This window comes from Cyanistes caeruleus, chromosome 5 (genome assembly GCF_971803275.1).
Source record: "Cyanistes caeruleus chromosome 5, bCyaCae1.hap1.1, whole genome shotgun sequence".
Lineage (NCBI taxonomy): Eukaryota > Metazoa > Chordata > Aves > Passeriformes > Paridae > Cyanistes > Cyanistes caeruleus.
This window is the reverse complement of record NC_141705.1, coordinates 82726209-82747727: the sequence shown is the minus strand read 5'-3', so window position 1 is coordinate 82747727 and position 21519 is coordinate 82726209. Positions and strand designations below refer to the sequence as shown.

At 50.8% G+C, this 21519-nt stretch overlaps 1 protein-coding gene and 2 long non-coding RNA genes across 10 annotated transcripts in view; 1 reads left to right on the top strand and 2 right to left on the bottom strand.

The window, feature by feature from the left end:
- The window catches only part of LOC111929455 (uncharacterized), a 176316-nt gene that overhangs the window by 8952 nt on the left and 145845 nt on the right, over positions 1-21519 (bottom strand). For 3 of the 4 annotated variants that reach the window (XR_015287366.1, XR_015287368.1, XR_015287365.1), the window contains exons 5-6: positions 3106-3219; positions 277-1043 (exon numbers count right to left, since the gene is read on the bottom strand). This is a non-coding gene — a long non-coding RNA (uncharacterized LOC111929455). The remainder of the gene's footprint in view (positions 1-276; positions 1044-3105; positions 3220-21519) is intronic. The other variant, XR_015287367.1, reaches the window with a different exon arrangement.
- ANTXR2 (ANTXR cell adhesion molecule 2) overlaps positions 1-21519 on the top strand; it is a 73386-nt gene that overhangs the window by 48956 nt on the left and 2911 nt on the right. For 4 of the 5 annotated variants that reach the window (XR_015287359.1, XR_015287360.1, XM_086890930.1 and 1 more), the window contains exon 16: positions 657-737. Coding sequence is in view for 3 of the 5 variants with exons in the window: in XM_086890930.1 (XP_086747056.1) it covers positions 657-737 (81 nt within the window). In the remaining 2 variants the exon portion in view is untranslated. Of the gene's footprint in view, positions 1-369; positions 455-656; positions 738-21519 lie in introns of those variants that run through there. The other variant, XM_086890931.1, reaches the window with a different exon arrangement.
- Positions 6267-11425, bottom strand: LOC147653317 (uncharacterized). Its single transcript, XR_015287372.1, has 2 exons — positions 8295-11425; positions 6267-8191 (listed from the first exon to the last, which is right to left on the bottom strand). It is a non-coding gene; the product is annotated as an uncharacterized LOC147653317 (long non-coding RNA).

The following is a 21519-nucleotide window of genomic DNA, read 5'->3' as shown; positions in this document are numbered from 1 at the left end:
TACACTGAGAGCATTAAAATCTATGGGGGCTTTGTTGGCTTAGAAGAGCTAATTAAACCCAAAACTGCACAGTTTGTAGCTGCTACGCTAAGTTTTAAACACACATTGTCATGACAAGCCAAGAAAAGCAAAAAAATTATATAAAACAATGAAATGCAAAAGGTCTAACAAAAAGCAAATTGTTCTATCTGGCTCGTAAGAATGGTGCTCTGAGTGACCTGCCAACAGGGCACAAGCACTGCTTATAAGCGGAGGATAGGTCTGTAAATGCCTTACCTTTAGGTGTTAGAGCAGAAAACACACAGGTGTAGCTGGGACTCTGGATACTTCTCTCTTCCCAAGTGCCAGCGAGTCCTTTCTGACCCCCAGAAAGCCCTGAGGCCGTGATGTCCAGACACGCAGGCAAGGTGTGGGACCATCTGTGCAGAGCAGGATGCTCCTCACCAGCTCCAGGTGAGTGCCTTCCCTGGCACTCCAGGTGGGCAGGAGCAGAAGCACAGCGGTCACAGGGGATGCAGGGCAGGCTTAGCTCTGCTTGCCTGGCTCCAGGGAAGCGGTGCTCCATTGTGATACTGCAGGTCCCAGGACGCCCCGGGCAGCCCCCGTGCGGGTGGGGTGTGCTGCTGCCCCTGACCGAGCCCGCTGTGTTCCCACAGGGCCGGCTGGACGCGCTGTGGGCGCTGCTGCGGCGCCAGTACGACAGAGTCTCGCTGATGCGGCCTCAGCAAGGAGACCAGGTGGGTGTGCGGCGCACGGGGGGCAGAGACACGGCGGGAAGGGTGGCACACCGGGCAATCCGAGAGCGAAACGCGCGTGGTGCCGGCCTAGAGACGCGGTGCCAACACGGGGCTCCTGGAGGCAGAGGAGGGGCGCTGGATGTGGTGTGTGCTCAGGTGGAGAACAGGAACGTAGCCTCGTGCAGAGTGAACTCTGTCACAGGCACACAAATAGCCCTCAGACCCAGGTGCTTGTAAGAGCAGAGGCTGACAATCACATCTGTGCAAGTTGCTTCCTGGAGCTTTGCACTTCCACACCAACGGCACCTGTCACAGAAGAAAAAGATGAGGAAATGTGTTTCTCAGACAATCCTGGAACATCTGCGGCCCCTGAAAAAGGGGCCTCTGCCCCAAACGCTGCTCTGATGAGGTCACAGAGCTGCTGTTTGCACCTCTGTAAAGGTGGTAAAACCAGATCAAGTACTTTTGATTGCTGCTCCTCAGGAAAGGAACACTTTGAATGTCAGGATTTACCTCCTAGGCCCACTCAGCTTCCTGTGTGTGGCACTTGGGAAGAGCCACGGGAGCTTCCCTTGAACAGGATGGCAGCAGGTCACAGTCTCACGTACTACAGAGCGCTGCTGTGCAGAACACTGCCTCTGCACCATACAACATGAAGGCCACATGAAAGGATGAGAGGGCTGAAGGGGAGGGAGTTACATGTGGTGTAGTGGGAGGTAGTGGGAATTTTGATTATTTCCCTGGGATGTAGTTTGGTGCTGTTCAACAGGATGAAGAGGTCAGACTAAGGTAAGACAAGTGTTGGAAGCAGCAGAATGGCCAAGTGCTGTGCTGCAAGTGGAGAGCACAGCTGGATACAGCTGTTAGCATTGTTACCTTGGCAGGTTACTCGATGTTTGCATTAATGATGCATGTGACATGGAGCAGCAATAACAACAGCAAATCTATACACCAAATACATGGCAAAATACAGTCTAACAGGTAAATTCAATGTAAACAGGAACATAGAAGTGGTGCCTTAAAAGGCTAAAAAAGCGTCAGTCAGGCCCTGTTTTGGTTATTTCTGCCCCCAAAGGCAGGTGTAAGGACTGCCCTCAGGGCAGGCTTTGCTGAGCCACTGTGCAGATACCTGCCTTCTCTGGAGGCAGCACTTCTCTGGCAGGAGCCACACTGGCCAGCGCCTCGGCTTGTGAGAGACAGAGCAGTGGCTCTAGGGAAAAGGAGTGATGTTTGTGCTGAAAGGAGCAGTGGGTCAGGTGTGACCTGTGTCACTGCAGAGCGCCATTTCTGTCTGTGCAGCGTTTGCTGTCTTGGTGTCTTTTTCCTTGGTCTACCACACTGGGTGGAGATCCCATGGTGGGCCCCTGGTGTGTGTCAGCGCACGTGTGTGGTGTGTGCACGGGGAGATACACACACACACAGAGCTGTGGAGTTGTTCTATTTCATCATTTTCCTGTTTAAAAACTTGTCAGTTCCATGCATAGAAGAATTCACCACTGAATTTGAGTCCTCCATCAGGCAGTTGAAATGTAGGCACGAGTAGCACAGCAGAGCGAGCCGCTGGTGCATCCCTGTGCAGTGCTGGCCGTGCCGCGTGGCGCGAGAGCCGAAGGGCGAGGCTGCCGGGGCGGCTCCGGCCCCGGGAGCTGCGGTGCTGGAGGGGGGCAGCGCCCAGGTGTGGGCACACGGAGCGGGCTGCGGGCACAGCTGTGCGGCGGGAGCGCGGGGCAGGCCGGGGCGCGTGGGGCCCGGGGGCTGCACACTAAAGGTAGCACGGCTTGGACACAGCTGCTCCCCGGCTCGCCTCAGGCACAAATCCAGAGATCCAACGCGGGCTGGCTGTGCTGGGGGCCGAGGACACGCAGCCACTTCAGAGACAGCTGCGCGCCGCGGCAGCTGCGCCGGGCTCCCAGTGAGGGACGAGGACAGCAGGTATGGATCGAGGGCCCCACAAACAGCCTCCATTAAGCCATGAGCGCTTTTGAAGGGCTCCCATCAAACAGAGCAAGTCCGCAGCAGGAGATTTCGGCTGCAGAGCCATGTGGTGTTTTCTGCGCTAACAAGGTAATTTATAAATGATGCATTACCCTGTGTCTGTGCTCCTAGCTAGACTTCCTTCCTTTTTTTTTATTAAAGGGGCAAATAAGACTGAGCCACAGCAGTCTGGGCTATTCTGATGAACCAGTTCAGTGTCCGAGGGTCTGCGCTGAACTTCTTTCCCAGGGGAAACACAGCCAGGCACACAGCCTGGCACAGGGGCACAGCGCCAGCCACAGGGGACCTGTCTGTTTCCTCAAAATCCTTGTGTTTGTTTTTCAAATCATAGTTTAGCACCAAGAGGTGATCATCAGTGGTTTAGATTCTTTACCTGAGCTTGCTGCAATGTGATGGTGGCTGAGAACTCTGATCCCATGTGCATTTATGCACACAAACATCTTTAGGTCCACTAATAGCCCACGGCCCTTGTAGTGAAGATTTTGCTCTGTCAGGATGGAAATAGGTGTCAGTGATCAAAGAAAAGAAAGACTGTACTTCATTCTAGAAGAATCAGAAGGGAGGAAAACTATAGAATGCTTCCAGCTTGTACTTACGTGTACAAACCAGCCTTTTAAAAAGGAAGACACTTGTACTTGCTGTTGATTTTAAGCCTGTTAGCATTTACCTACTTTTAAAAAAAGGTCTTTTTTAATATTGGCTGCAGAGTAAACACAAACATCTATTTAAACTGTTACTTTTGAGCATCTCTGCATAATACAAAAACAATACATGCACATGCAAGATGTGGATAGCAGCGCTCCCTCCGAAAGGAAACTCCTGGTGACCGGAGTCACAGCCTTGCCCTGTAACCTGAGCTGCTTTCAGGAGGGTCTGGCTGGCTGCCTGGCAGGTGCCCATCCTGACTAGAGTGGCTCCCCTGGCAGCTGGATTTGCTGTCACTCAGTGGAAGCAGGAGGGATCATCTTGCTGAAGAGAGGATGTTGTGCTGGTGACAGGAGAAACAGGGACATTTTCCCAGCTATGTAGGCAGCCATTCTTGGCACAGCCTCCCTTGGTGCAGATGAGTCTGCTGCTCTCTTAAACGAGCCTTCGGGACTCATCCCTCTGTGAGCATTGGTAGGAATGAGAGAGCAGGAAGAAACCAGCCTGCCTGTCAGTTCCAAGGCCACACGGCACGGGGACGATGGCTGTGGAGAAAGGAACGCCAGCGCTGGGGGCAGCAGGGATGTGCCAGAGCTGTCCCACAGCTCCCCTGCCAGCACATGAGCAGTGCAGCCTCCTGAGCCAAGCCAAAGAAAACCTTTCCCTGGGCAGGGCAGGGGCTGGTGATCACTGCCCAGGATTCCCAAGCAACAAACACATTTTTTTTCCTCATCCTCATGACACCTTCCTCATGGAGTGAGCTGCAGTAGAGTGATGCACCAGGCCTGTTCCCCTGCCCAGATTACTCCTCCCCTGTGAGCTGGCGGTGCAGGGCAGCTGTCCGAGTGGCTGGCCGGGATTCGGGAACAGGGAACGGCCGCTGAGCTAATCTCCAGGCTTTGCAGATGAAGGAGGCAGCAGATAACAGGATTAAAGTTTCCCGACCCAGGGTTTTCACAGCCCAAGACGCGGGTGGAGGGGGAGGCAGAATGACTTCTGTCATTAATCTTAATTGATTGCCAAGAGGTTTTTAATCTGGCTTATTAATTAGGAAGGTCCTTAACACACTGTCTACATATCAACATCAGATGCTCTTTTGGGACTTTGGGGACATATGGCCTATCTATATTTACATTCACACAATTTACACATACATACATCGCTGTATGGGAGCTGCTCGCACGGGTAACGCACAGGGAGCGCCGAGGAAGCGTTTCCATACACATGCTCTTCAGCAAAAGGGGATGGAAATGAAAAAACACCTTGCACAAAGGTTATATTCCCACATGCCGAACTCACATACCTCTGTTTATATTGATATGCATATTAATCCAGATCAATTTCATGTGCTGCTTATCCAGATTAGCATTCAAATGGCATTCTTGGTTTGACAGATTTAAGTGAGAGGTCCCAGTGTTCTTCTTCCACAGTGACATGGCACGTTTTAAAAAGTCCAGGCTGTGGTTCCACTGCCATTTTGGAGGAGATCAGCACAAATACTTGATATAACAGTCAGGCGATCCTAGAAAGAAGTGACCAGAGCCAGAGAGGCCCTGGTGAGATGGGAGGCGGTGACAGAATGAGGTGATCTGAACTAGGCTGGTTTCCCTGTCACTTGACTGGGCCCTGCTCCTCTAGCCAACAGCAAAGGCATGTGAAAACACCTTGGGAAAGCAGTTTTTAGAAAGTGAGTTTCTGTCTCACCTGGCAGGTGCGGTGTCACCTGCTGTAGCTGTGGCAGCCCGAGCCTGTTCGCTCACCCAGGGTGTGTACAAACAAGGGTGAGCTGTTATAAACCTGTGGTAAACTGCAGCTACTGCAGTGCAGAGGATGTTCAGATGTGCCCAACCTGGGGCTCTAAAGCCTGCCACAGTTGCACATGTTAATCCTTTTGTGCTCAGCATTATCCAAAAGAAGGCAGCTGTCTTCCCCTACAGCACAAATGCTGCTGGATGTCACTGCTGCATGGAGATGGAGACAGTGGGCAGAGAGAGAAGAAAAGTGATCCAAAATGATATGTATTGCCTCTGATCTTACTACTGTATTCCCATAATTCAAAATTACTTTTGTTCTGAAATCAGTTTTTGCATGTTCAAGTCCACTCTGAACTAGAGAACTGTAAAGCATTTACAAAACCCCCATAGCACTTCAGGGTTTGCATTTTAAGGTGGCCAGGTGTTCCCCAGCCAGAATATTTCCTGCCCCCTGACTCTGAGCTGGCTGTCATAGCCTCCTGGAGTTAAAAACGAGCTCCAAGGAAGTCAGTGCAACTGGCAGCGATGGTTACTGATGCTGCTCCCTGGCACAGAGGGTTTGTGGGTGCACACAGGTCTGTCCCAGTCACTCCAGGAAGAACTCTCTAACTTGTAGGAACTGCTGGGCAAATGCTACACAAGATCAACCACTTCAGGTTATTTAGGTGGACTCAGCTCCAACAGGCTCCAAGCCATGCTGGACAGGTGACCAAGGAAGAGGAGCAGAGTCCCTTGCAATGGGTGACACATCTGGCCAAGAACACAACCTTGGGGACAGGGTGACAGCCTTCCTGGGACAGCGCTTCCCTGCTGCAGCTTTGTGGGTGCTCTGGGCACTGCTCCTTCCTTCCTAGGTAGTAAGGTTGTTTCTCAGACACATTTCTGTCTGCAGTTTTCTCCCACAGCCTTGCCCTGTCTTTATTACTTAGTCCAGCAGGCCACACTGGGCGGTGCAAAACAGTTTGATCCAGTGAAAAAGGAGTAGATTTTTTTGGAGTTCATAGCCACCTTTTTCCAGTGGAACAACAACAATTCTTTACTGGTGTGAAATAGGAGCTCCATTTCTGGATACAAATTATGCCTTTCTGAGCAGAGGGGAAGTGAAGGCGCACAGCACAAAGGAGCTTGCAGCATGTTTTGTATCTTTCTGTACCCAAGTAGATACATTATATTTTCTTTTACATTATAGTAAAACATAGAACCTAGTAAAATCTGGAAAGGCTGTAGAATGATGGATAGAATAAGCGTATTATGATCCAAAAGAAAATTGATTATTTAGAGTTGAACATTCAGAGCAGAGCCCAAGGGCTCTGGGGATACCTCTCCATTCTGGGGAGGATGTTCCCTGCCCAGCCGAGCACCCCTGAATTAGGGAATCCCCCAGAAACTCTTGAGTAGTGCCACTGGGGCCCCCCTGCTCACCCAGGAGAGACAGGGAGGATGTCTGAGGGCACCCCCTCTTCCCAGGGCTGTTTCTCTGCCTCCCAGAGCACCCTGCCTCTCTGCCTCGCTGGCCTGCACCCAGCTCCGTTTGCCCCCTTGGGGAGCAGTGGGTGCCTGTCTCCAACCTGGAGTATCTCCCACAGCCCAGCCACAACCAGGCACAGGCCATTTGCCATCACGCCCTTGCTAAAACATCTCTAGACAAAGGCTCCCCAGTGAAGTGGCCAGGGCAGTGATGGGAGTGCTGGGAATGCCCCTCCCAGCCCACCTGCTCCCACCCTGGGACAGCCATCGGTCCCCCCGGTGACATGGCTGTGCCCCAGCAGGTGGTTAGAGGTCATGGGGGCCAATCAGCTCCAGGATTATGGTGCCTCAGTAAGGTTTTTCCCTCTGAGAACAACATTTACAACAAAGAGAGGTGTTGGAAGGATTACAAGAGTACAATGGATATAACTTAACCATTGCACCTAGCGTTCTGTGCATTCGAATGGTGGGAATTCTCTCAAAAGAACTCTTCCTCTTACCTTAAATTTTTCCTATGCTGATTGTAATTAAGGCCCTTTCCTTCCAAGCCAGCCACATGCCCAGCTGGCACTCTGTGAATGCTCCGAGGCACTCTCAGGGCATGTTTGATGCCAGTTTGTCCTGATTTATAAAGCCCATAAATGCTCTGCTTAGAGAAAGGAGAGCAATATGAGGTTTTGGCTCAAAGAAGTCAGGAGTAAGGCAGTGTGCTGTGTCCCCCCTGCAGCAGGGAGGACGTGCCCTCCCACTGGGCCATGGCCATACATCCCTGGATGCAGTGTGTGCTCTGGGCAGAGCAGCAGGGCTCTCCCGAAGGATGAGGGGAACTGAGGCACAGGTGCAGAGGTGATGTGAGCCCCAAGTAATGAAACAAGCCTGTGGTCAGAAGGGCGAAGGACACATGCCCCTGGTGAGCTTTGAGTGCCAACTGGGAGCAGAGAGTTGCTGATGCAGGTAAAGGGGCTCACAGTGCATTTCTAAGGGATGAAAGTGGGAGAGTTAAACTGTGAAAAGTGATGAGGACATTTGGTGCCACAGAAGAGCAACATAAATCAGGTTTTCTCCCATCAATACATTCTTATTTCTTGCTGAGCTTAAGGCACAGAGATTTCACCTCGTACACAGACAAAAGCCAGGCCAAGTCAGATCTTAACACCAGTCTAGGATGAGCTACACAAACCCACCTGCATTTATCAAGGACTACACTACTTAGGTAGAAGGTTTTGGCATGGAGGCTTTGCTCTCGAGATGGCTCTGCAGAGCAGTTTTATCAATAACTGCTTTGCCTACTGCGCTGGGGCTGAGCCACGTGCCCTGTGTCATGTGGCACCACCTGTCAGCCAGGAGAAACACTGAAACTGCTAATGCCCTGGTTTGTCCAGTGCCTGCTCAGGGACAGTGTTTGCTGTGCTTTTATCAAAGGCTGCTCTCACTGGAGATGGTCTGGAAAAGCCAGTTTGGTGTGAATGAGATGGCTGGGAGGGGGGAACTCCACAACAGCACTGGGAAACTGCTCTGGGCTCACTGCCACTCTGGGATTAGGGTCTGTCCCCCCACCTGTGACTGATGCGTGCTCTGAACACCCGCAGAGCCCTCAGGTGGGCACCTTCCCGAGCATCCTCCTGCTGGGGAGCCTGTTCCCACAGAACCCGAGGGAGATGTGCCTGCTTGGGAGATGGCACTGGAGCACGTGCACAAGAGTGACCTGACCTGCTCACACCTGCAGTGCAGCCACGCTGCCTGGTGTGAGAGCAAGGGCTGGGCTTCCTTTGGCACCAGGGCTGCAGCTCTGTTTGTTTCCATGGTGTAAGCTGGGTCACACGCACCCCAGCTTCCCGAGGCTGGTATTTTCAGATGTGCTACTCGGATCTATTTTAAGGGTTCTTCCCACTGCAAATCTGTGATGAGCATTAGAGTTTTAAAGCGCTGCTTTGGGAAGCTATTACCAGTAGGTATTAATTATTGAACACTATACCTTCTGGAAAAGTTGTTTCATCACTGGAAAGTGACCTTGCTAGAAGAGGCAGAGGGAAAAGAGAGGCGTATGGTGCCTCCTGAGAGCAAGTGGAGTGATGCGTGGCAAGAGAAGACACTAAAGATTTATTGTCTGTGGCAAAAGAAACACAGATCTCTGCTTGTGCAGTAAGTGTTTTTGACATCATACGCCATAAAGAGTGATTGGATGCTGTAGTTAAAAAGTGTTTCACTGAAGGGAAATAATAGACATTTTCACAGTGCTGTGTCTATTAAGCGCCCAACTGCGTGGCTGCGCGGCTGAGCTGGCCCTGAGAACTCCAGAGTTGGAGTTGAGGCAGTTCTGAGTTAAAAGGCAGCTGGATAATCCTGAGAGAGGACACTGAGAATTTATCTGTCTTAAGAGAAGATCCCTTCTGACCTTGGCTGCTGCACGTTCTTATTGCCTGACAGCACACCACTCGACAAGTTCAACATCAGCACTGTTTGGATGCCAGACATGGAAATTTCATTTTCTAACCTGGCTCTGGCCTTTTCCCTGGAATTTTTCTTTTTCCCAACTGTTAGTGAAGCAGAGCACTTGTCTCTCAGTGACACTGGGAGCTGGAGTTCTCCCTTTGCTTCAATGGTTAAAAAACCCCAAGAGAAACAGGCGTTCAGTTTCGAATGAAAGCTGGGGAGAAGCTGGTGCTCGGGCTCACCTCTCACCCTCTGGCTGCCTCTGCCAGGCTGGAGAGCGAGGTGTGGCCAGAGCTCCTGGATAAATCATCATTAAGTGCACGTGCAAGTACAGCAGCCAGGCCCAGGCACACAACAATTCGCAATCGCAAATCGCAAATGCGATTGCACACTTTGCTATGATGGCCCCGTGGCCTTGGGAGCCGGGCGGGCCCAGGGAGGCGCTGGGATGACACCTCTGCCAAGTGTCCTGCGAGGGGCAGAGGTGTTCATAGCACTCAGTCACGCGCTCACAGCTCGCTCCTCCTGCCCACACGGGGGTGACAGTGACAGAGGGGACAGGCCACAGCACCGTGTGCTATTTCTGCCTCTTTATGCTGCCGTTTCTTTTCCTTTCAACAAGGCAGAGAGGGGAATACCCAGCTAAGTGGGACCCGTGACTCAGATGACAACATATGAGCGTGTGACTGAAACTGCAGCGAGGCCGATTCCAAAGGAACATACAGTTTAAAATAACGCTGTCGTTGTTCAGGGGCAGCATTTTCCATATGGAAATGTCTGATCTGGGAGTGCTGTCAATGCCAGATCTCTCCTAGGGGGACCAGACTGTTCAGCCACTGCTCCCACTGGCAGGGCCCACCTGAGAGTAGCAGTGAGTCACCTGGGAGCTGAGGCTGGGCAGTGGGGGAACAGCTTTAACCTCTGCTGCTCCCTGCACAGATCAGGTGCCACCACTGGCTGCAGTTCTGTTTACCTGTGCCAAAAGTTTTCAACCTGGACTTGAATGCTTAGCAGCCAAAGGAGGAGCCTGTTTTCCAGTCAAGAAAAATGAAGTTCACTTGTCCTGTGCCTGTTCAACATCCTATGATGCCTTTTCTTTAGTCTTAGTCTTGTAAAACCAGCAGTCCCTTCTCCTTGATAAGAAGCTGGTAATTTCTTGGAAGGGATTTGAAGGAATTCCTCATTTGGAATTTAAAACTTATACGAAAAGTCTGAGAATAAGACTTGTTGGAGACAATTTACTGAGGACATACATACAAACAGTCCTACATTATAAAATTACACAACTGCTAAAATTATGAAATTACTGCAGTTTTTAGTTCTAAAATGTGTGTAATTTGTACAGTCTGAGGTGCTGCTCAAAGGAACTTTGTCTGCACCAGGAGATCTTCATTAGATTTATTCTGTGAACACAGTAAAACCAGGAATTCTGTGTGGATTCAGGAGGTGAGGCTGCCTGGGCCTCATTTCTATCCATTTTCACCCCACCTGCCATGGTCAGGGCATCAGCATCAGCTGAGAGGTGTTTGTGTTTCAGTCCTGTGCTCACTGCCACTACTTAATCCTAAGGACAGCCATCATTTTGCTTAGGAAAAATGCAGTGTTTCACATTTTTCGCTGTTTCTCACCTATGCTTCCAAAGAACGGGTCCATGTCCCAAAATCCCCCCTCAAGTCCAGCACCAGAGTCAGGTATTGTACCTCTATGTGGGAAAGCCAGTTTCACTGCACCTTGATCCAGTGTAGGTGCAAACACAGGGTTATTTCCTGGGTTAGAGACACACCTGCACTTCTAAACTCTTGCATCCCTGTCTCCTCAGGACTTCCCATCATTTGTTACCATCTCTGTGACAGAGGAGGAACAAGCACTGTATTTTCTGACTGCCACTACCAAGTCTGCAGTGATTTATTCCTAAAGGCTCTAACTGAATTAAAATCGTAATTAGGCTTATGCCACTTTTTTCTGCATTTTAATTAGGAACAGCCAAATCACTTGTCTGGGGGAAGGAGAAAGAAAAAGATAAAGAGCAGCAACACTTTTCTCTGTTCTGTTGTTGTATTAATGAAGCTGTGGTGAGAGTTTCCTCCCAAAGAGGTGCCAAAGGGCTGACCAGGTAATGCAGCACACCCAGTGCTGCGGCTCAGGAAACCTCAGTCTCCCACAGAAATACCTTCCTCGAGTGTTTCCTGGTGTCATTTCACATCTGACTTCTACAGTCCTCACTTTAATAAGATACCAGGAAATGACCCACTGCAGTGCTGAGTTTTTGGTGCAGTCACAATGAAAAGCCCCTGAGATCGTCAAGACCTGGCTGCTTCCCCAGCACTGCCAAGGCCACCAAGTGCCACAAGCACAGGCCTTGGAACACTTCACGGAGAGGCATCGCTTGTCTGTGCTGCTCATGTTCCTCATACAGCAAATCGTACACTGATCACACAGGCTGTGCCTTCAGCTTATGAGAGGTTTGTACTAAGTTCTCCTAACTTATCAAATGCTGCCACCAATGAAGTGTAAATCCCTCAATTTTAGCAGCAAAGGGATTTTCGTGTGCTCCTCTTTCCATGTTACCTCTTCCTTTCTCCCCAGCCAGCCTCTCCAAGGGCTGCAGCTTTGCACAAGTGCAAGCTGGCTCTTTGTGGGGAGGCCCTGGCTGAGTTTGTGTGCTCCTGCACAGGCTGGAAGAGTTTCTTTCCACACACTGCCCCATGGGGCCCGTGGCAGGGAAGTTGCCATTCCACCAGTTCTGTTTCCACCAGCAACGCTGCTGTGGCAGGGCCGGGGACTCAGGCTTTCCCAAGGCTTCATGGGGCAGGAACCGTCCCAGGGGGACCTGGAGGCTCTCAGAGCTCCTGTGAATCTCCCGCTCAACATTTGCATGTTGACATTTTCTACTTAAGGGGCCTTTTGGCATCTCTGGCATTAATTTATAATGCTGTGGTTGTGGGGCTACAGCACTGCAGGAACAGCCTTTACTTTAGAAAGACTTTGCCTTTGAATCCAACTGGATTCAGTGCAGAGACTGACCACATTGCAGCTGCTCCTGCTGGGATTTGCTTTGTTGGATTGTGGTTTGTTGAATTTTGAATTTCTTGTTTCTGACTGTTTGGCTAGATTTTACAGGTGTGTTTCCCAACTGTATTTCCCAGAATCTTTACATTTCACACGTTCTAATGGAGTGTTACATGACATGGCTGGACTTCGTGCACCTTCCTGTGTGAGCTGAGCCCCAGGATCAGTCCTGGAAAAAAGGGGTTTCAATTTGTGTACTTGTTTGGCAGATGTAGTTCACAGACTCTGAAACCTCCTCTGGTTCACGCAAATCAGGTATAATCAGAACCAGGGGGTTTCACACAAGCAAAGTTGGCTCCAAAGGGCCATTTATCTCAGTAAGGCCTCGCATGGGCAAAGGACAGAGCAGCTGGATTAAATTTTATTACAGCTGGTACAAGGCCCCTTACAACATGCGTGGGTCATTTAAAAATTTTAGAAATCATTTAGCTTCAATCAGCCCTCCACTAACTGCAGTTAAATGCATGTAAGCCATTTGAGGACAGTTCACAAAGCTATTTTTACTCATTTAACTACACCTGTTTGAAAATATAATTTGAAATATGCAACTAATTACAATAATTGAACCTATGTGTCATTTTTGCCAGAGATTTTTTATTTAGAAGTTTCTAATTTGCCAGTGCAGGCTTTGCTTCTGTTGTGCTTTCAACTCCAAAGAGCTGACATGCTCATCAGTGAAAAGATGTAGAAAAGGCACTGATCTACCCGTGTTGCAATTAAATTCAGGCTTCAGTCCATGTGTGGCTGCAGCCCGGTAATTGTGCACACCTCATTGCTTTTTAGTTCTGAATGCTGCTGTGGTCATTTACCAGGTAATTCCAGAGACAAGGTCTAAATTCCCAGTGATTTCATAAAGTTTGAAATAGCCCTAGGTGTCGGGAGGATGCCGGGGCATTGCCCCCTGCCTCCCAGGCTGCGAGTACTGGAGTCCTGGAGAAGCCCCAAAGGCGGGGGCAGCAGGGCAGCCCGGGGCTCGGTTCTGTGTACGACAAACGCGCTGTTGCCATGGCTACCGTGCATCATTCGCTTCTGTAACAGCAGTGGCAAACCCTGCCACCTTTCCCAAATCCATCATTTATCACAGCATTCCTACACCTTACCTCCAGTTAACCACTGCCAGCCATTTCCCAGCTCCCACACAGCAATTTCTGTGGGGGCTGTTCCTTTCCTCTGCCCAGTCAAACCAATCTGATCCCCCAGGCAGCTTGAACCCCTCTAGGTGCCATAACTCAAATTTTTGCCAAGTCCCTTAGAACTCTAGTGTCCTCCTCCCGGTGGCATTCCCAAGTGTCTCCTCAGGCAGGAGGCAGCTCAGAGCAAGGCTCCCAGCGACACTGGGGGAGTTGTGCTGTTCCCACACACTTGCCAGCTGGGTCAGGACCCTCTGCAGGGTGCACAGCTTCTTTGGGGAGATCTGACTGTGCCCTTCCTCACGGCCCAGGCTGGGAGCAGCCCCATAGCACACCACACTGTCCCTGGCAGTACCATCCCCCAGCCCCAGCCAGCCTTCCAGGCCAGGCAGATATGGAACAGTGGGGAGTGTGTTCCTCGGTGTCTGAGCACTGCTGGATGGATGCCCGGCCTGGCCCTGTGCTATGCCCAGGTGTGTGTCCCCCCAAGCCATGTGCCCTTCCACACCCAGGAGCCAATCTGTGTCAGCTGAGATGGGACGGGAGGGCACTGGGCAGGACTTACACACCCGGCACATGCTGCTCCGTTCCCTTCTGCATCAGGGCAGCTTTTCAGGAGAGGCTCCTTCAAGTGCTACCCAAGTACTCAAGGCCAATTCCTGAATTATGTGGAGGAGCCTCCTTCCTTAATTCCAAGGCTGACAACTCCATCACCACCTCAGCCAGGCTGTGTACAGCTCTAAGCTTTGGCCAGCCTTATCCATGCTTTAGTGAGAACCAGATGTTCCCTCTCTCCACAGCTCCTCCGAGTTATCTCCCATTCTGAGACTGCCCTCGAGGGTGCTTCCCCCTGCCTGGTAAAAAACTACAGAAACCCAGAAGCTTTGGATAATGAAGCAAACATATTTTTGTGGTGCGGTGTGGGCAATTTTTTTCCAGTCTGCTGCTAGTTTTTAAATATAAAGTATAGCATATGTTTAACACAGAACATATGGAAAGAATGAAAAAGCAAATCTTGAATTCCAAGTATCATATTTTAAGTGGAAAAGACTCTACAGTGTGAAAGTGGTCATTCAGAAAAAAACCAGAAAGAGGTACTTATTATATGTAAATACTTACAAACTTAGTTATGAGAAGGAGAGTTCCCTCGCTCTGGGCAGTGTCCAGGCACACACACAGGTGAGTCCTGCTTTGAGAGGGAGGTCTAACTCCCCAGCCTCATCAGGAAGGGTTCTCAGCTCGGGAGGCTGCTCAGCATCCCTGCCAGGAGCTCATGTGCTCCTTCCATGATGTAAGGTGGGCTGGGTAAAGCATTACCTGACCTTATTTTTCTGGAGAGACTGACACTGCAATGATTTAATTAATTTCTAAGCCAGAAAACTCACTTCTAAATTCTTAGCACACAGTTCAGTGTAGGAACTCTTCCATCTGTATTTCTCTCTGCTCTTGTACTTTGTACCTGCCTGTGTAGGACAGATGAACCCAAACTTTCAGCTGGCAGGTCATGATCTGTACATGATCTGTAAGTGCCCAGGCTGCACACACGTGGAGCTGGGTGCTGGGAGCAGCTCAGCTCCCCGCACAGCAACAGCAGCCAACGCTCTCCTGGCCCATCACTGACGGGGAGAACTCACTCCTGAGAGGCCATTTCACACACGAGGCTTTTTTAGCAGCAGAGACCCTGAAGAGAAGGCAAATGGATAAACCAGCACAGCACCCCTGCATTTCCTCCTGCCCACCCCCCCAGGTGTTCACAGAACCAGGCACTGCTCAGGCCCAGCCCTGCCCTGTGGGAAACACGGCACAGTGCAAAGCCCAGCATTGTCCCCAAACTGTCCCCAGACTGCAGCAGCTTCTCTTCTAACGTCCTGGCACTTGGTCCCTGCTCCAGAACACCAGGATGGGGAGAACTGGTTTGAATGCCACGAGACAGGTACTCTGTCTTATTTAGAGAGAGAGCACTGAGCAGGGGCAGGCAGGGGCCCCAGCGCAGGTCTGTGCTTCCCACACCCACCAGCACACAGGAAGTTCCAGGTGCCATCCTTACTGACTCTCCTCCTTGCAGCCCCTTTCTCTTCCCTCTCCTTCTGTGTGCAGTCCCAGATAACTGCCAGTCACTTGGCCGGGCTGGCTCACAGAAGGTGCAGCAGGCACAGATGGCACTAATGCATAAATGTGATCTAGTGAAGGGATGCCAGCACCAACCCCCAACAGGTTCCAAGGAACTGCAGTGCACTTAGAGGGATACGGGGATTGGCAAGGTGAAAGCTGAGATTTGCGAGAGCTCACTGTTCCCAAGTCAACAACAGAACCCTACAGCAAACGAGCAGATTTCTTTATTAATTTAGCAAATGCACTTAATGCCACCATCTCTGGGTTTATGTGTAACAAAGCCCCTCCAAAGCCCTCACTCATTACACAAATTAAACTGAGCGAAGGAAAAAAGGGAAAAAGGCTAAGGTGGGAACTGAGAACCAGAACAAACTCAACAATCTGCTCTGATTCCCATGGTTTTTGGGAGAGTATCTGAGAGAAACACGGCACAGAGGGGTTGGGAGTCAGGGGATCTGGACAGGGTCTGGCAGCAATGGAGTAAATCCCATAAAGACCCTGTCCCTCCTCAGCACTCAGAGCACAAGAACACCCCACCAAATCCCTTTTTCCAGCAGTTGCTGATAATGGACATTTAGGAAATATGCACAGGGAAGGCTGTAAAGGAGCTTGACTGTGTGTCCACAGGACATCTCTCCTGACTGCTGGAGAACAGAGGCATCTCCTCCATAAACACATCTGTAGCAGTGACTTCTAGTGAGAAAAAAATATCTCCAGGAATCCAGCCTGCACTCCCAGGCCCCATTGCCAAGGCAGGCAGAGAGGTCCTGGGGGCTCCCAGCACTGTGTGTGATGGGCCAGCTCGAGGGGCAGGAAGGAGCCCCTGACGGACCATGAGCAAGGCCAGTGCCATGAGCCTTGCACAGCTGCCTTTAAAGGAACTATTACAACAAGGCACACAGGAGCAGAAGCAGAGCCTAGAAATTAACAGAGCTGGTAACTTACTGACACTGGCACCTGCAGGGGAGTTGTAGCAAATGCCTTGGCAATATGAAATCAGAGAATGCTGCTGGGGAGTGGGATGCCCAAATATCTGATAAGTGTGAGTTACTAATCCCTTTGGCATTCCAGCTAAAGCCTAACAATGTGCTGGGGGGTTTGTCTGCAGGAAGAAGAGCTTACTCTTGTGGCTCCAGGGAAGCCTCAGCGGCTGAGGGGTGGGGACAGCCTGGCACCCGTGTCCTTCCTGGCCCAGTGCTTGGTGTCAGCAGCACTGAACTGTCACCAGCTGTAGGGCTGGGACAGCTGGGTCACAGTGGCATCTAGAGGGCTGCCACGTGCAGTGTGTGTGCACAACGAGGCCCCTGCTGGGCTCTCCCTTTGAGTGCACAACCCCAGGGAGCTGCACCCTCCTGCCACAGCCTTGACAGTCTTCCTCCTAAGAGCCCCCACATAAAGCCTGCCTACTGCTTCAAACAGATTGACATCTTCCCACTGAATTTCTGAAGTGAATTTTTTGGTTGCATCAATTGTATGATAACTAGCTTAAAATTATTTCCATAGTGTCCTAAATATCACAGAACAGGGCTACCTTCTCTCCTTACGAGCCATTGCCACATGCCAGACCGATGCTGTATAATCCATGGGCCAGGATCACAATGCTGTGCTGTTGCTGCCTTATGGGCTCAGCACACGACTCTGCCTAGGCCTAGAGCACCTGGGTCTTAAATCTCAGAGCCATCCGAAGGGGAGAGTGTCTCTTCAGAAAGGCCCAGGTTACAGAGTTCATCAGGAAAAGGACACTGGAATGTATTCCTAAAGGAAAGGAATTTTAGGAGGGGTCTGAGTTGTGGTCATGATAGAGGAGGAGTTTGAGGAGAACAGATCTTCTGATAGCTCTGGTTTATCTGCCACTATGCCTGATTTCAGATGAGGATAAACTGATTTATTCTCACAATGGTTGCACAAAGGGGAGGAAGGAAGGAAAATGGGGTTGTTTAACTTGTGCTTTAGAGATGCCATCCCTAGTAACTCCATATTTCTGATATTCTCTGTCCTCATAGATAAAAAAGACCCCAAAGACCCCAAAGCACTAGGATTTGCTAATTTATGGTTTCACCAGGGTGATTCTTGATTCTATGAGACTTAAAGTGTGATGCCTCTGTAGTAGCAGATTATCTTTCTTCCTAAAAAACAGGTACTGAACACAGGGTTGTTTAGGATGCTGACATGAGGAAACTGGCACTAGAGACCTGGTGTCAGTCTGTCTAGAGACACCCTCCCCCATAACATAAACAGGATCCCCATTCACAGCAGGGATTCATCCCAGATGATTTGGGAACACCTCTCCCCTGTTCTTCCCCACATGCTGCAGTGCTGCATGTGTGGCTCTCAGAGCTTCACCTGGAAGCACAAACCACAATCCAGCCCCCCAGCGTCCCATGGGAGGAGAGGGAGCTGTCCCAGGGACAGCGCTGCACGTCGCTGTGGAGGCGGCAGGAGATGTGTCCTGGTTTTGGCAGCACGTGTGCTAGCGGCTGAGTGGCCGCGCTGGGCAAGGTGTGCGCTGGGCCGGCGCCAGGACACAGAGCACCTTCCCTGTGGCAGTGCCACGGCCTCGCTCTGCTTCCAAGGACTGAGGAGAGCTGAAGGAGAAGAGCCCTCCGTTGGCAGGAGGCCGCAATGGAACTGAGAACATGTCCTTCAGGAGAGGGACAGACCTTGCCAGGCCAGGCCAGTACTTCCAGGGAGGCAGCAGCACTGGGAGTGAGGGAGGCTCGGTGCCAAGGGTCAGGGAGAGTGAGCTAGAGTCCTCGCTCCAAAGGATCCGTGCTGGAAAAACAGGGACTCTCCAGGCCATTTCCACATCCTTTCCTTTTGCATAAGCAATGCTTGCCTTGCATGAGGAAAACAACAAACTCCTGCCCTCTAGAGACAGGAGACCTCCAGCTCTGCTGAATAAAATATTTGCCACAACCTCCTTTTGAAGCAGATGCTACAAACGCAGCCAGTTTTATCCTCCCCCAAGGCCCACCGGCCGGCTCAGCAGCTCGGCGCTCCCTCCTCCCGGCCCTGGAAGGCCGGCTCGCAGGAGAGGCAGCTTGTCACAACCACTCTCGGTCAAGGCAGGAGTTTATTTGGAGAACTGCTGAATACAGCAGCCACAGCAAACTTGGCAAAGGAAAGAAATCCCTCCCTTTTCTCGCTACCCAAACACATCAGGGCAGGACGGCCTGTGCTCGTGCCGGCCTGACGCCCGCTCCTGCCCACAGCCCCATGCCATCTCCATTCCGCCTTGTCCACAAAAGGGTGCAGGGCACTGGGACACAGAGGGAGTGCAGGTGGCTCTTGCTGGGTGCCTCAGAACACAGGGAGCTGCAGAGCCCCTGTGCCCGGGTCCCAGGGGGATCCACCCCTGGTGACACGCACCCCCAAGATGGAGCAACTGTGCTGACTTGTCCACAGGCCCAGTTCCCAGGGGAAGTGCTGCTCATGGGTAAAAAGCTGCTCTAATGGCATCTCCTCAAAGCTGCCAGCACACTAAAGATATCCTTGGCTCCCAGGGCAGCAGCAGCAGCTGTGTGCAGTTCCATCCGTGCAGCGAGTATGAGGTGGGTATGAGCCACCCCAGGTGCCAACAGCAGCACTTCACACTACACTACACTACACCACTACATGTCCTATCCTCCTTGGTGTGTGCTCCAAACACACAATAAATCACAGGCACTGAAAAATGAACTCTTCCAACCTAGCAGCTCTAAAGTACCTCTTCGGAACTCCTCCTCGGCAGGTTTGGTTTGTTGGCCTGTGCTCCAAGATCCAGCATTTATCAGGTGCGAAAGACAGGAACTGTTTTTTAAAACAATTTAGTCCTGTCTTCCTTCCCTTCTTTTCCTGCAGCTAAAGCAGGTCCAAGGGGTGGGAGGCAGCTGTGAGGTACCTGTAATCGTGTTGGCATCTTCTCCTCACAGCAGCCTTTTTTTGGCTTCCCATATGAAACCAGTTCCTGGACCCCAGACCCTGTGACCTTTGCAAGTTGACCTCCAGGACTGTGAGATTGCTGGGAAAGATCACGAGGTTCAGGCACACACGCTAAGGGGGTTACGTGACACAAATCTGAGGAAAATACACAAATTAATATGCCTTTCCACTGAAGCTGCTGGCAAAACTTCTTAAAAGTGAAAAACCAAATTCTTGCTAGGGCCCAAACAGGTAATGCTGCTTCTGCCACCTCTGGAACAGGGAGGTCACTGAGGGCCCTGTTGGACAGCAGGGCTTGGCCCTGCACAGGCGCGCTGGTTCTGTTCCCACTGCCCAGGGGAAGTGCCAGGATCAGTTCAGCAGGGAAACAGGACTGTGAGGCAGGTGCTGCCTCTGTGCCCAGTGTGAATCCCTCCCAGCTTTACTCCCTCAGAATTCCCTTCCCTTCCATCCCATCCCATCCCAGATTCAGGCAGCTTCACCTGCCCTTTCTGAATTCCTGATGAACACTGGAAGGGCTCCAGGAGCCCTTGCAATTTTCTCTTGCCTCTGCCAGAGCCCAGAATTCCGCTGGGATGGTGGGACAGCAGCGTGTGTCTGCTCACACACACCCACCCCAAAGTGCTTGTCACACTTGGCTCACCACCGTCAGTGGCCAAGCTCCAGGCCCAGGGTGGACACTTTCCCAAAGTGATCTCTCCTCCCAGCACTACCCACAAAGCCTTATGGACTTGGAGAGGGACACAAGGGGGGAACTGCTCCTGCAGGCCTCTCTTAGTACCTTGTTGTGGGCTTTGCCAGGTGAGGCTCTAACCTGGGGTTTGGTATGAGCACCCACTCCCTGAAATCCCATGCCCTGTGAGAATTTCCACCTTGCCCTGTAACTTAGATGCAGTAAGAAATTCAACAACTAAAGAAATGGCTTTGAGGCAATATAAAAGAATTCCTTCTCAGGTAAACCCCCTTGCCATAGATCTCTTTCCTCTTTTTTGCTGCTGTTCAGGACCTGCCACGTTCTTCCCCTCAGTACCTCTGGTACATCTGTGAGCATGAGGGGTGGTTTTCCCTATTAGATCTGGTGTGTGGAGACAGATCTCATATTCCCTACGAAGATCACCGAATGCATGCATAACTCATTTTTTAATTACGCTACTGCTAAACCACTAATTTAGTGCAATTTCATAGTGACTACATGTTGGTATTGTTAAGGTTTATGAGCCAGTGATTTACAAGGCATGGTACGTCAGAACTCAAATTGGTTGGACTGATGGTTTAATTGAGCACAGGGACCTAAGTGTAACAGTAACTCCCCACACTGGGATATCCTGGCAGTGCCACCAGGGTGGGAATGCATTGGTGGAATTGGTTACGTGGAACACGCACGTTTCAATTGGGAAGGGCAAAGCCAGACTGGTGAGACTAAGGCTTAGTAAACAGTGCTTCTACTTAAGTAAATAGCTCTCTCTGTAAAGGTCAGATTAATCAGAAAAAGAATTTAATATTCTGTTTCTAAAAGCTGATCTCAGTGATGACACAGATAGCGCTGCATGGGAGGTTTTGGATGCCTTTCGAGGAAGGACTTGTGTGAGTCTGCAGTTTTTTCTCCAGTTTGTGGGAGACAGTGCTGAGTTTCTAGTAATGAAAACCTGCAGCTCATATTGATCTGAAGTGCTAAACACCTAACAAGTGAACAACAGCCTTTTATATCCTGCCTGCCTCAGTTTGCCCATCTAGAATACAAATGGTTGAACTTCCCAAGTACACTTGACAGTGTATTTGTTATTAAATGCTGCCGTCTGATGCTGACAGCGTTTGGAGAGCTGCTGTTTCTTAGGGCACTGAGATTTCCCAGCTCTGGGTGTTTTCCCTGACAGTGACACGGTCAAGAGTCCGTCTAAACCACACAATTTCTTTCTTTCCTCCCTTCTCCACGAGTCATGGAACAAAGAATTTGGGGCCAGAGATGAGGGAGGTGAGTGGGGAACCAGAAAGGGCAGTACTTGTTTAAGGTTCTCCTTTCTCCCTGCTCTGCCTAGAACCGCTCATCCTGGCAGAAAAGCCATGTGGATATGGCACCTGGGGACATGGTGGTGGCCTCACAGTGATGAAGGAATGGCTGGGCTGGGTGATCTTAAATCATGGAACCCTTTAGGCTGGAAAAGCTCTTATCTCTCTGCATCTCTTCTACATTTATAATTCCAATGGTGGCAGCCAGAAGTTCCTACAGTTCCTGTCACCACCTTTTCAGCGGTTGTA